Source organism: Diospyros lotus, chromosome 8, assembly GCF_014633365.1.
Source record: "Diospyros lotus cultivar Yz01 chromosome 8, ASM1463336v1, whole genome shotgun sequence".
NCBI classification, from domain to species: Eukaryota; Viridiplantae; Streptophyta; class Magnoliopsida; order Ericales; family Ebenaceae; genus Diospyros; species Diospyros lotus.
Window position 1 is genome coordinate 32,071,958 of NC_068345.1, and position 13,403 is coordinate 32,085,360.

At 36.5% G+C, this 13,403-nt stretch overlaps 1 protein-coding gene and 1 long non-coding RNA gene across 2 annotated transcripts; one reads left to right on the forward strand and one right to left on the reverse strand.

The window, feature by feature from the left end:
* The first annotated feature begins 4,340 nt into the window (after positions 1 to 4,340).
* LOC127808095 (uncharacterized) lies at positions 4,341 to 6,156 on the forward strand. Its single transcript, XR_008024860.1, has 2 exons — positions 4,341 to 4,810; positions 5,509 to 6,156. It is a non-coding gene; the product is annotated as an uncharacterized LOC127808095 (long non-coding RNA).
* Positions 6,157 to 7,668: 1,512 nt separating this feature from the next.
* On the reverse strand, positions 7,669 to 12,756 carry LOC127808094 (rop guanine nucleotide exchange factor 1). Its single transcript, XM_052346459.1, has 5 exons — positions 12,182 to 12,756; positions 11,726 to 11,842; positions 11,083 to 11,621; positions 9,007 to 9,360; positions 7,669 to 8,398 (listed from the first exon to the last, which is right to left on the reverse strand). Exons 1-5 carry the CDS (start codon positions 12,468 to 12,470, stop codon positions 7,994 to 7,996), a joined length of 1,704 nt encoding a protein of 567 aa, XP_052202419.1. The 5' UTR covers positions 12,471 to 12,756; the 3' UTR covers positions 7,669 to 7,993.
* Positions 12,757 to 13,403: the final 647 nt, after the last annotated feature.

Genomic DNA, 13,403 nt, shown 5'->3' on the forward strand with positions numbered 1-13,403 from the left:
GGGTTGGAGATCGTCTAGGAAGGCACATATAATTCAGTTTGGAGGGAAAGGCGAGGGAAGCTGCTGCTTTTGACAAAACACACAAATGGGTGTATTATTATCTGTTTGTTTTCTGTCAAAGCGCTCCATTGTGCTTTCTGTCCCTTAATCATTCATTAAGGAACGTGTCGTGTCAAATTAAATTTCTCATTACCTATAATGGCAGTAGACCAACAGATAACAAAAGAGAACACACACACACGCACACACACAAACAACTAAATTACATCATATTATTCATATGTATGTATATATACAATTGATACTTTTTCTTTCCTCTTGTATGTATGGTGGACACTGCATAAATGGCAAAACAAGGATCGCCAATGATGCAGTTTGCATGCATGTCTTTATGCACATGGAAGAGGGCGAGAAGGCTTTAAAAGTAGCTTTGAGGCACCACCGTACGACGTCAAGACAATAGTAATCCGGACTGCAACGCGCCCCATTAATTAATTAATAGCAATTGCAAATTCCAAATGCAATCATGAAAGACGCAATAATATATATAATATTGCATAATGCATATGCATTGAGAGATGTGATCGCTATGCCTATGCCAAACTGAAAGATCAGTCAACAGTAGTCATGCTTTGCTCTATCATTCATCTTTTTGTTTTAATGTTTTCAATTTAAATTTTTGTGTTATTAATATCACAAAATTAAATTTCCTCATCATAAAATGTCTTATCTTTATTTAAATAAAATAATAATTTTATTTCAAAATTTTAATTCAAATTACCACAAGTTTTTCAATAAAAACGAGGTTTTTATTTAGCAAAATAAATAAATAAAATGCAGTTTTAATTTTTTTTATTTAACAGTATGGGTTGAATGATTATATATTTTTTGTTAAGTAATTAAACATGAATGACTATAATTTAACATAAGAAAAAATATTACTGTTATTTCAAGTTAAAAAAGGAGAAATATTTCAAGTTAAATATTAAGTAAAAATTAAAGCATTTATAAGATTAAAAAAAGTAAGGAAATAAATTTTTAAAAAAAGAATTAATTTAGCATGTTAATTCGGAAGTCAAGATCGATGCATGCATGGTCCCCATCATTGGGCACCACAACCCTAGAAGCTTTCACTATAATGGAAGCTGAAGAATGGAAGAAGAATAAAGTGGAGGGACACGACCCTAGAGGGCATATCAACTTTTGCAAAGCTTATATATGTAAGTTTAATTATTACTAAAATAATGGGTCAGTAGTAAAAGTTATACTAGTGTGAATATATATATAGACACATAGACACACACACAAACTGTCTGAATCCTACATCTGATCTGGTAGGTCCTAAAGACGATTGATTCAACTCTTTCTTACGCTGCAGAATGAAAGTCTGACCTGCAACTCTCTACTGAATTAGGTCCGTGAAAAAGGCCGAAAAAGAAGGAAGAAGAGAAGACTCCATTGTTGTTAATTGAGGTAACTGTAATGGACCCGACCAGCTTTCCTGCAAGAGCGGAACTATTCTTCTGTTTGTTTTATCAAACTATTAACGTCTTCATTCAAATAACTCTGATCGAGAAGGCAAAACAAAAGTGGTTTCCATCTTCTGATTTTCTGTGTTCGTCGGTATCGAATTGAAAGCTAAGAATTTTGAAAATATTTACAGAGTGAAATAGTTCTACTAAATACTAATTGTTATTTTTAAAACTTAAGCTTTTTAGTAACAAGATTAACGAAAAGAGTATTTATTTTATCAGCTAATTATCTCGTTTCAAGACTAAAAAGTAAGTTTAAAATTTAAAGCTAAATCGAATGGCCCCCTCCTCCCCTATTGCCTCAGGCCCATCAGCTGTTGGAAAAAATTGATATTTCTATTAAATTTTTATATAGAAAATGGCAAAATGCAATGAGATTAATATCATAATTTAATATAGTAATGAACATCTTTAGAATGACAAGTATACTTTAGAAAATAGTTATTTGTTTAGCTAAAAAATAGAAGAAATGAACTTTCAAATAAATTTGGGAAGCAAAACCAAAGTTAGCAGCAACTAACGAGAGCAGAAGGTGGCTTGCATCTGCTGAAGCAGATAAACAAACAACACAGTGGCATTATCCAACAAGAAAGTCAATAAAGTAAGTTGAGATTATTATTGAAATTAAATGGTAATATATATATATATGCGGTAATTAAATGGGGATTGTATTGGTTCTCTTTTCGTCTTCCATTGTTCCAATGATTCAATCATGGCTCTGACATAACCCAGCAGTAGACAACTGGGTCTCTGCTGTACCTTATACGATCGAGATGAATAACAAGAGAGAGAGAGAGAGAGAGAGAGAGGGGTTAATTAATTGAGTAGATCAAACTCTTGAAGGAATAACAACGTCAATCACACTCCTCCTCCTTTGTATTATCACACTCACACTACGTGGGATTCTGATCTTTGGTGGTGGTGGTTGTTGCTGTTGTTGTTTCGTGTCTGAAACCCAGTGACAGAGAAATTAAATGTTATAGTTGGAGGGTAGATTTGACTCAATAAATACGAACTCTACATTTCTTCTGAAAATTTTACCTACCCATGTAGAAAAAAATTATGGTGAATTAAGCATTTTAGACGTACAATTTCATATGCGAGATGATGTGCAATATTTTTACAAATTAGTTTAAATTTTAGTATTTATTTATTGAGAAACACACATATTGTTCATGCAAACATCAGTTTCCTTTATCTTAATAGTAATTTTTAGATAAATAATATAATTTTCATCTGTTATACCTTTGTGGAAATTCAAATTCTGCATTCCGGGTTTGGTGAGGGCGAGTTTGACTGTTGCTATGTATTAACGGGGATAAAAAACAAGAGTCACGAGAGAGAGAGAGAGAGAGAGAGAGAGAGGGGTTTGTGGGGAAGATGATGAGGGCGACGTAACAGTCGACAAAAGGAAGGATTTTCGTATCGTGGTTCTATCTCTCTCTCTCTCTCTCTGAATAAATATTTCTCGGAAAAGGGGATGACAAGAGAGAACTCTAGCTGCTGCTGAGTAGTATTATTATTATGTAATATAATATATATAATGAATTTGGAACGATTTGACCTATCTATCTATCTATGTTTTTCGCCTTTCTAATTTGCTTCCTTTGTTTAATGATCTATCCTCATACTATATATACATATAGGTCAAAAGTCAAAACTTTTATCTTTTGAAAATTCCACTTGGTAAAAAGAAGAGAAAAATATTTCTATTACTTTTCGAGATGGTGAAGAAAAGGAGTGGCTCCTCGGATGCCACTTTTCTAACTATAGATTCAGCTCTGCCCAATTCATCATAATTTGAAAGCTTACATATACACATAAAAAGATGATAAATAATAATATATACTATGTTTTAATATTAATTCTTCTTTTGCTTGGTGATTTTTTTAAATTCTAATTCATCAAAAATCTTGAAAGGTTCAAGATTAATAATTTAAAAGAAAAAAAAGAATTTGTTTGAGTTTGGTCATTTGGGTACATCTGAAATATGAAAAAAAAAAATCCATTAAAAACTATTTAAATCGAAATAAACTTTCCCAACTTATGAATCAATAGGAAACAGCAGTTTGAATTTGCTATATTCTAGCTTTGCAGGAGATCTTGATTCATGGCAAAGAAAGATCTGCAATTATGTTAGATTTATTGTTCAAATATATATATATATTTTGTTTGCTGAAGCAATAATTCGAATCTCGTAATCAATTTCTTAAGGAGACTCATTTATCATTCTTTTGTCTTGTAGCTGACGAACTCGGCTGCCTTTTTAGCTGCTACATTAATGGTTGTATGGTTTCAGGCTTCGGCATTCTCTGCCAATTATCTTCATCAAGCAATCAAACGGTCAAGACAGCCTGTAAACGGCCCCTTGCTGCTCTTTACTACCGGTTCATAATTTAATTCATTTTTCCCCTCGCACGTAATGATTGTTGCCCTAACTGACATGATAAAAAGAGTGGAAGCATACAAAAATTGAACACAAACTAGATAGCTTCAAGCCACAACACACACACACATATATCTACCTTTTCAGAATTTGAAAATTAATTAGTTTTGCCCTATTCTTGTTCTTGTAGCTAGGCAAAGATGGAGAGAGAGTGTTTGATTTGATTTGTTGTTCATCAGAAACGAGGGAGAGAAGAATAACTATGATGATTCTGTTGATCATCGATTCCTTCTAAATATGCCCCAAAGAATGAACCATCCCGTCTTATTATTATTACCCCCATCTCCTCTCTCTCTCTCTCTCTCACAAGCCCACCTCTCACCATCACCACCAGTGCGTCTTAATTAACCCTCCATCCCCCCCCCCCCCCCCCCCCTCTCTCTCATTTACTGTGGTAGCCCCATCGCATCTTAAATAGAACCCAACTGCCACTCTCCAGCCAGCTCCCAATCTGTTCCTGATGAGGTCTCACTCTTTTATGCCTCCCCCTTCGTTGTCTCTTGATTTTGAGCGAGATGAGATTTTGTGGAATTTCTATGGTGAAGGTGTTACCAGCTTTCATGTGGGTTTAACAAAGGGTTTCCTACAGAGTTTTTTGGCATTCTGTCCACCTCCAATCGGAAAGAAAAAGCAAGCCAATAACAATTAAGAACACTCTCCTATGGAGGTGGGCATACTGCCAACTGAACTCTGTTGGTCTCTCTCTGTAAAACCCTCGTGATGTATGAATATGATCTCCATGGCCCAAACACGCTAACCATGTTTTCCTTGTTTGTTCTTTCGCGTGGAGATCGAACTCAGTCAGTTACCCAAGGAGTAAAGACCCAGCCGCGTATGTTCTCCATGATTATGAGCTTTACCCTTCTTTTTATTCTCTTTTCACGCTTCCTTGTCTGTCATGATGCGCGATCATCATGCCCTTTCTCGCTCCTGGTGCTTTTACAGTTATTTTCTGGGTATCTTTTAGGTATCTTTTTCTTGTTTTTGTATTATTTCCTGGAAGAAAAATTTCTTCTTTGATCTGTGTTGTAAGGTGTATTGCATGCAATGAAATCTTTATTTGTCCTGATGGCAGGCCTCGTGCCTAGATCTCATGTTTCTTTTTGCTTGATTGAACGTTCATTACTGTAATTCAGAAACCCTAAGAAAAAAACTTGGCAACCCTAGTTTCTCTCTCTCTCTCAAACACACCCACAAACACTGTTGTTTTCTTTTCTCTGCGATATCTGAAGTAAAGCTACGTCCAATATCTTGTGGATGGGTAATGATGGAACACCCACTTGTGTAGGCATGCATTCATATTCTGATCCATCAGAGAACTCGCAAACCAAACCATCAGATTTTATGCATATTTGCTTCTACAGATGTTTCTTGGTTTGTGACGACCAATGGGTTATTGATTCTACTTTCTGCAGGAAGTAACAGATCTTGAATACTGAATATATATATATATATATTTGTGTGGATCTTTGTACAGAAGATAGTTTGGCTTCAAAACTAAACGTTTGTTGGATTTGTATTTTCTCACAGGTTTCCCTTTTCATTCATATATATCATTCCGGTTATCTTGTATTCAGATCCATCCTTGAATAATTCGTTGTGGATGATGTTGATGGCATTGCAAGCCTTTTTCTTTGTGCTCTGCGGTTGCAGGTTTCTGGTGGTGAATTGAGACCATTTCTAAGTTGGGCAAGTGAGGGAAGCTGCTGGAGTGTAACGCGTGTTGTCATATAAGAAGTGGGCTTTTGCTTGACTTCAAACTGGGAATTGAACTGACCTTTTATCTTTAAGATGTATACTTTATATACGAAGAATAAGGAGGCAGTTTGTTGGGCTTCTTTGAAACAATGAATCTCTTTAAATGTAAGGGATCGAGAGTCTGCAGTAGCTAGCATTTACCACACACAAGTCAACTCGGCTTTGAGCCCAAATGCAATAGGGAATTGTCATATATAGTTGTTAGTGCAATGTGAGCCCTTTCACTTCGCCATGACTTTTGACACTGCGATGCGTCGTGCGCATGGTGGTTTCCTGGTAACCCCATTAACGAGCACTATGTGAAGATGAGAAAGAAAGAAAGGAATAAAATGGATCGAGTTGTATGCATCAATCAGTAGTTCTAATTCGGTTCGGTTGTAACTTTTTCTTTTCTATGAGAGGCTAAATTTGCTTCGTGAATCTAGTGGCTTCTACTGTTGTACTTTTTATTTATTTATTTTTTTTGTAGTTCTTATTTTGTAAGAATTTGTTGCATGGCTTGGGGATCTCCTTTGATGGAAAATGTTTTCTATCTGCATGGTATGTTATATGATGTTTAAGGTAATAGTAGTAGTTTTATTTAATTAAAAAGGAGGGCCAAATGCATATATTTATCCTTCCATCTTTAACTTTTATTTAATTCTAATTGCACTTTTTAATCCGCTAATATGGCATGAATTTACCTTTCAACTTTTTTTTTTTTTTGTCACCCTCAATTTTATTTAATCCTAATTGTATTCTTGAATTAGTCAGTTTTACACTACATAAAAGACACTTGGCCAGCGGGGGGGGTTCACAATGTATAATATGTACTCGCTCAATAAAAAGAGTGAGTGTCTAGCTAGTAGGGTGGTTCACAATGTTGTATGTGCACTCGTTCAAGAAAAAGTGATATTTTATTAACATTGATGATCTGAATTTTTTTTATATTAAAAAATTTTAAATAACAAAAAAAATAAAATCAACTTCTTCTTCTTTTTAAATGAAAATTTTTTGTAACACTAAAATTCACCTCCTAAAGCCAAACAAATCAGGCAAATCCTTAACCAAGCTCCCAATCCAATCACTGCACTTCTATTGGCAAAAGTAGTATTATTTGAATATGTTAGATTGAGAAATTTTAAAATTAAAACAAAAATGGTATTAATTGAATGTTTAAATTTTGTTCTTATTAACATTGATAATAGATTGTACGACTTATTTAAACCTTGAAATAACGAATCTTAAGTTATCAGGGGCACGTAAATTTCATAATTGGTCAAATGTTCACATGGCATGAAATTGGCAAGGTAAAATTGGGACCAATCAAAGTTAGTTGAAGATGACATAATAAAAAAAATAAAAATTAAAAAGAGATGAATTTATGCATTTGGCCCAAAAAAAAAAAAAAAGAGTTTTGTACATCGTTCTAAGAAAAAGGAGTGTCCAGTAGCTGTCAAAGATGGCCCAGCTGTACTGGTCGGGCCGACCCAATGTGATGCTTCATGAAACTGATCCAATTTTTACCAGGACATTCCACGTTCAAAATAAAAGGAGCTCATATGCAACAAAGCTGAATGAAAACACAAAGAATATTTTTATTTAGAAAATAAAAATCATGTCCAACAAAGTTTGTAAAAGAGAGAAGGCAATAAAAATTGAATGGGAAGGGATATACAAAAAAAAAAAAAAAAAATTGGTAAAAAGATAAAGAGCATAGATGATGGACTGAGGAGGGTAACAGCTTTGGTTCCAAAGTATCCCAAGGCGATCTTTCATTCGGTATCAAAACTAGGGGCATTTACAAGTATATTTAATATTTTAATGCATATAAATCATTTATGAAAGTACATACAATTTTGCATTATAGCAGAAATTGAGCCACGACCTAAAGGATTTAAAACCTTTGCACCAAATTTCAATACTAGAAAAGGTGAGTAAAAAATAGAGGCAGAAAAAATCACATTACAAGCGTTGCCATTGCCTTTTTCTGCTTCCCGCGTTGCGTTTATACAAGTTCATCAAAGACTTGAACACACAATCTGTCTGGTTTCAGCTACCATTCACTAAATACTAAACAATAAACCATTCCTACCAGCTAGCCTCAATATCTAGTACTACTTCACTAATAAGAGCCACAAGCCCAGGCTTGTAGGGTACATTAAATGGAACAATCTCGGCACTAAGACTCTGGTCTCTGGAAGAATCAGAGCCATCAGAGCCAACTTTTTGTGGCAGATGAGCTCTTCTTAGATGGAATAATACTCCTTGCAAATCATTAGAAAGTCAGTCTCTCCAAATTCTCATTCAGGGAGTCACTTAGACTGCTGCTGTTGCTTGCCGAACAATAAGCCCTCCCGGGACTTTCAAATTCGAAGTTTTGTTTCAACGACGTGAATGCTCTGGGGCTTCCAAGTCTTTGTTTCGTAGAGGTGAATGCCACTGATTTCAATGGGGAATTGTAGGATATTGGTTTCACCGAAAATGGGCTAGGAGAAATCGTCGTCTGCATTGGAAGAACAGCCGGACACCCTCCACAGTCAAGCATCGTCACTGACCCTGAAACAGATCGTTGTTTTGTGGCATCGTCAACGTATAGGAGATCATCTATCCTTGCCATTATATTGTAGGCTAAGCTTTCCATCACCCTTGAGTAGCTCTCTAGGATTGACTGTCCAACATCCTGTAGAAGAATTAATTTATTTCTTCATATTTTCAGAAACAATGTAAAAAGTTGCAGGGCTACTTGATAGCAAAAATGGCTAAGTTTATTTTTCCATATAACAGTTAGTGCTTGAATGCTTGTGCTATTTATTAGAGGGCATAACTGTTCAGACATTCAATTTCACATGGTTACCCTTTGTTTACCCTTTTCCTTGTTCATTCAACCATGCTAGTGCCACTGACCCTAACATGGTTAGGATAAGTTGTAGTTGATGATGATGAGAGGGTAGAAGAATGGGTAATGCAGTCCATTCTTTTTTTGCTTGTGATGCCTTCCACAATATTCTGCCTAATTTTCTCACTCAACTTCCATATTTTCACTAATCCAGATTTGTTAAGTTACTTTTCATGAATATGTATTTATACAATAAAAATAGCAAACCAAAGTAGTTTATGTAATGGTTTGGAACATTGATTATTGACAAGGTAAGCCAAACTTCTTTTGAGTCCCAGTTCTCAGTCAGACTGAATAAAAGCGATTTAAATATTGGAAATGTAAAAGATGAATCTTACAGCAAATAGCAAAGCCTTAGAAAAGCACAACTTCAGTGTTGATTGAGACTGTACCTTGTTATACTGAATCTTGTTCACATCCAGAGCAGTCTGTGGGAGACCTGGAAAGTGCAGCTTTAAGTTCTGTAAGAGGGTCTTAGCCCGATCTGCTAAAAGTTTACACTTTTCACTATCAGCAACAAGGTCCTTAACCTTGCCACCCCATGAGGATCTTAAAGGTTTAACAGGTTTGGAATGCTTTTTCGAGCACTTCTGCATCCAAGTGTGCATTGCAGCCTCAATCCTGTTTGCTATCTCTAATGTGGTGTATTCCGATGATTGATCTAAGTAATCAAGAAGACATTCTGGGGAGAATTGATCAGCAGTCATGAATTTGTAAAGAATTTCACCTAAACAAGATCTCCCACTCTGTAAAAATACATATCAGTAGCACCACAGTCAATCCAGTTGACTTGATTAACCAACAGATTTGATTCATGAAAAATTAGAGATTACCATCACTGGAAGTAAAAGGACGTCTAAATGTGAATAAATCATGTGATTTATAATGACAAAATAAAATGGTGTAAAGAACTTCACAATTAATAGCATCAGTGCAATTGAATTGTGAGACATCATTCTAAAGCTATATTGGTAAACTAAAAGAATCAAGCCTAAATTGATAATCCATCAATTGCAAAAGATTGAAATGGCTCAAATGAATTCACACACGCGTAAGTGTTAATTTGATTGTCCCCATTCCACTCGACTCTGTGAATGAGGTCTAAAGCATATATGGTCATTCCTATAGGAATGGTTCGTGCCTAAACAGATGCAATATGATGTGAATAAGGTCCTCAATACAACCTGAATGGGAGTGTGGAGCAAGGTGCCACCTTTAGAACATCAACCTACAAGCTTTGACTGCTGATCTGCCTGGAGGAGCTACAGCATTATCCATGCTGCAACCAACAGAACTCTCTCACATGCATCATGGATTTAGGTTCACTTTCAATTTGACATGCATGTCATGGTATCTGTGCCTCTATGGTCATGTGAATTTATAAGAAAAGGATGCATAATTTGACAATTTGAACAAAATTGTATCTTATTTAAACAAATGAGATACAATAAAAGAATGATCTGTTTATATATTTTTCTTACTTATGACTACAAAGTTAATATATATAACAAAACATGCTACACGGAGACATGGATAAATTCACAAGCCAAAGGAATCCTATACTTCACATGAATGTTGCCATACCATCCTAAATATCAAATTTCGTGCGTATTATAAGCTATTTAGGCTAAAAAAACAATTTACTCTTCTAGGTTATGAAAACATCTACGAAGAACAAAATATATGACACAATTTCAATATTAAACATAGAAATATTAACAAGCCAAAAGAATTAAAAGACTTCAAATTAACATGGTTGTCTTAAATATCAAATCTCATGCATAGCACAACCTAAAGAAGTGGAGAATGCAATTTGGGCCACTTGTTACAACTGAAAACAGTGGTAGATTCCTATATGAGTTTGAGAGTACTCTTGTGAAAGAGCATGTTAAGGTTCTTCAATTGGTACTATAATTCATGGATCAAAACAGCAATAAAACTATATGAACAAGTAATAGCAAATATAAACAACAACATATCCAGCCTTTATCCCACTATGTGGGATCGGCTACATAAATTCTAGACTTTCATGTATTTCTGTCTTTTGTCATATCTTCATTTAGGCCCATACACTTCATATCAAACTTTAATGTCTCTTCCAAAGTCTTTTTGGATCTAACTCTACCTCTTTTTTTTACTAATTGTTCCATTTCAGGAGCATTGTTGCTGTATAATCATCAACAGTAACACAACAAACTAGGATAAACACGTATCTGTGTCTAGTGTCTTTCAAAGAATATCGGCCAGTCACCAAATCTAGAGAAATTTGATCTACCATGACAAAAACAACTAAACTAATGATCCTTGACTAGCATGTATCCTAAAATATAGTTTTTGATTTAGTTTGAGCCCAAGAATTTGAAATATTATAGGTCACAAATGAAGAATAAGCAATAGTTGATGCCTTTCAATGGTGAGCAAAACCATACATCTTAACAGGAAGTCACATGGATAGCAAGTTCCCATACCTTAGGCAAGCTCTCCAGGTAAATATTTGGGATTTCCATATCAGCCAGTATGCTGCTATTGATTGCCATGGCAGCCTTAAATATTTGGTTTGTGCATTCTCTACATTTCTGCAATCTCTTCCTTGTATCTTTTGACAAGCCACCAGGTGGGACCTTTGGAAAAGGCAGCCACCATTTCTCTTCCATCATAACAGAGGACCTTCCCGTAGATGGGGATGAAAGATGTGCTCCTAAGTTCTCGCCATTACCAACAACCATGCCACGGTCGACATAATAAAATTCAAAATCATCAAACCCATCAAGTATGCTGATCAACATAGCATCTAGCTTTTTTAATGCAGGAAGATTTACATGAAGATCCAAGCGAGGTTTAGTCACCATGACCTCAAAAGTCCCACCACCAGGGAATTCTTGCCATGATGGAATGAGTTCAACAATGGAATCACTGACACACAAAAGCCATTCCATCTCTCGTTGCCACATCAACTTCTTCTGTGGTGGCAATGACTCCAATTTCCATAGCTCCCCAAACACGGTAGCTGCCAATTCACCATTCAAACGAAAATATATATTTAATTGCTAAATTTGCAACAAAAAGTGTCCCCTTGTTAAAGAATAAAAACAGAGTAATCAACAAACAAACCAGAGAGATTGGTAATGGCGTTGGAGATGGCAAGAGCAGTGCAAACTCCCTTCCCACCCCCTGACATATCCTCTCCAAGCAGAAGCTTGGCAAAACGTTCTTTCATCAATTCAACCTCTGTAATCACATGAACAAGCGCATACAGAAACAAATTAATAAATTTAATTAAAAAACATACATACAGTACCGAAAACTAAAATTGGGGTTTTTATATAAAACCCTTTGCCGATTCAAGTTCATTTGATATTTTATTTTCTCTGTTGTCTGAATTTTATGGCGGACATACACAGAGGATATCGGCACAAAATGGGGGAATAGGAAGCAGCAAAATGAGTTACATTTCAGAGAGAATCAACATCAAATCTTCCTCAAATAAATTGATAATTATGAATAAGAGCGGCCAATAAGGGTGACAACAACTGAATTTGCAAAAGAAAACAAGGAATTGAAGCTCGCCTGATAAGTCAATTCTACCAGGTTTCTCCGGCTTATCCTCTGGAATGATGACGTGTCTCCCACCGACAACCGGCAAGGTCACTCTAGGCGGCACCAGGAAATCTAAATTGGCGGACGAGTCCGATCCGGCGAGCGGCGAAGCAGTGAGGGAAGACGAAGCGGCTTCAGGATCGTAGGAGAAGGAGCTGGAGCTCTCGGTCTCCGATTCACTGACGTCAGCACTCAGACTGTAACTGTCGAGCCTCTCGCTCTTGTGATCGGAATCTTCTTCCGACGAAACACTCCCCATTGTTGATGAAACTAAGCGGCGATCTCCGAATCAGAATTTTCGAACCGCGAAGGATGAAGAAAAGTAAAAGGCAAAGGAAGCATAGGGAAAGATAAAGCCACTCCCTTACTGTACTGTTACACTACAGCGCTTCCGCTTCTCTCTCTGTCTCTCTGTTGGCAGGGGAAGTGAAGTCTCCACTTTCCATGGCACACGGTGGCCCCACTGTGGCGGAAGCGGTGCTGACGGGTGGTGCAATGATTACGTGCAATCGGCGCGTGAGATCACTCTCTGCTCGCTATAACTGATTTCCATGCTAAGTTCACCGATTCCGAGACCGTCGTCGAGTAAAGAGTAAAGTAAAAAACAAACATGACTCCATCTCCAACTTTAGTAATTAAATTAAAAATAAATTAGAATATTCTAAACCGGTTTCTCCACCCTAGTAAGGTACAGCCGAAGTAGGAGTGCGATCCTACCCGTCCACGTACACACTCTTGCTTTTATTTTTTTATTTTTTTGGCCAAAAATATATTTATGTCTTTGAATTTTTATATTTTCTTATAAAATTTTAAATTTTTTATCATTTTAAATGTTTCCTCATGCTAATATTTTTTATATTATTCTTACTTAATTTTATGCTTAATTCTCATACTTTTATATTGTTGTGACAAGAATTATTAGTAGAAAAAATGAGAGACTTTTTTAAAAAAAGTTTTTAGCCGCGAGGGCCAGCCCCATGGCAGGAAAGGGCGCGAGCCGAAGCTGGCCGCAAGGGCTAGCTCGCGGCAGCCTGCCGCGAGCCAAGGCAGCATGGCCTTGCAGCCAGCCTGGCCGCAAGGCAGGCTCGCGGCTCGCGGCAGCCTGTCGCAAGCCAAGGCTGGGTAGGATCGCGGCAGCCTGTCGCGAGCCAAGGCTAGCCGCGAGGGCTAGCCCGTGGCGGTTTTGGTGGCA